The 924-nt window shown below is 49.6% G+C and overlaps 1 protein-coding gene across 1 annotated transcript in view; it reads right to left on the bottom strand.

The window, feature by feature from the left end:
* LOC130585287 (microsomal triglyceride transfer protein large subunit-like) overlaps positions 1 to 924 on the bottom strand; it is a gene marked incomplete at its 3' end in the record, with an annotated part of 11,594 nt that overhangs the window by 4,082 nt on the left and 6,588 nt on the right. The window contains exons 7-8 of the mRNA XM_057385711.1: positions 743 to 919; positions 45 to 142 (exon numbers count right to left, since the gene is read on the bottom strand). Of these exons, the coding sequence (XP_057241694.1) occupies positions 45 to 142; positions 743 to 919 (275 nt within the window). The remainder of the gene's footprint in view (positions 1 to 44; positions 143 to 742; positions 920 to 924) is intronic.

Raw genomic sequence — 924 nt, 5'->3', positions numbered from 1 at the left:
CCCCTCTGAGGGGACCACAGGATCAGTGTCCCCTGTGCTGTCACCTGTCAGAGGTCCTGAGAAAGAAGAGGAGACGCCAACTTTAGAGAAGACGCTGTAATTATTTATCCGCGAGTCTCCCATGATGTCCTTCATTATCTTCCTGGAAAAGAGAGGAAAGGGATATTGTCAGCACTGGGAGGGAGGGAAGGGAAAAGGTCAGCGGTCTGAAGGAAAGGAAAATAAGGAAAAGAAGGAAAATACATAAGGAAATAATAGAAATTTCCAGAGTATTTCTCATGGTGGCTGACTGCCCAGAGCGGCGTGAACAAAAAATGAAAGCATCAGACAAGGGCTACCCTAAAATTTCCCTCTCCTTCAGCTTATTGGGATAAAGCAGGCAGATATTTTTGTGCAGCTTTTGCTTAGCTCTGAAAAATGTGAGTGCTTGGTTTGTCATGCAGAAGGAAGGTTAATGCAGGCACAAATCGTGCACTGTCCCTGGAGCCAGAGTTTTGGCCTTCAAGTTCTCTGCCAAAACCACGAGCCTGAGGCAGGATGATGAGTAATGTCAGGTTTTGGCTGGCTGTGGATGGCATCTGCATCCCTTTTGTTACTCCAGGAACATCCAGGCAGCCCCCACGAATTTTGAAGACATTTTAAAGACACATCAGTCCAAAACCCACAGCTGGAATGCAAAAGTGGAGGAGAAAAGAGCGATGTAGAGCAGGGGGACAGATGGAAGTGTCCCCTGAGGATCCACCTTGCCAGGTGGTGGCGGTCACGCAGGCTGTTCTGGACTTTGAGCAGCAGGAACGTGGCCATCTCGGTGTCCATCTCGCTGGTGGCCAGCAGGAGGTTGATGACGTCCATGGCAGAGGGGTGGTTGTCCAGGAGGATTTCTGCGGCTGCCAGGCGACAGGTTTTGTCATAACTCTTCCTCTT

Source organism: Malurus melanocephalus, unplaced genomic scaffold (assembly GCF_030028575.1).
Source record: "Malurus melanocephalus ecotype Western Australia unplaced genomic scaffold, MMel_1.1 scaffold_858, whole genome shotgun sequence".
NCBI lineage: Eukaryota > Metazoa > Chordata > Aves > Passeriformes > Maluridae > Malurus > Malurus melanocephalus.
Note: the sequence above shows the minus strand (reverse complement) of the source record. Positions and strands in the feature narration are given on the sequence as shown.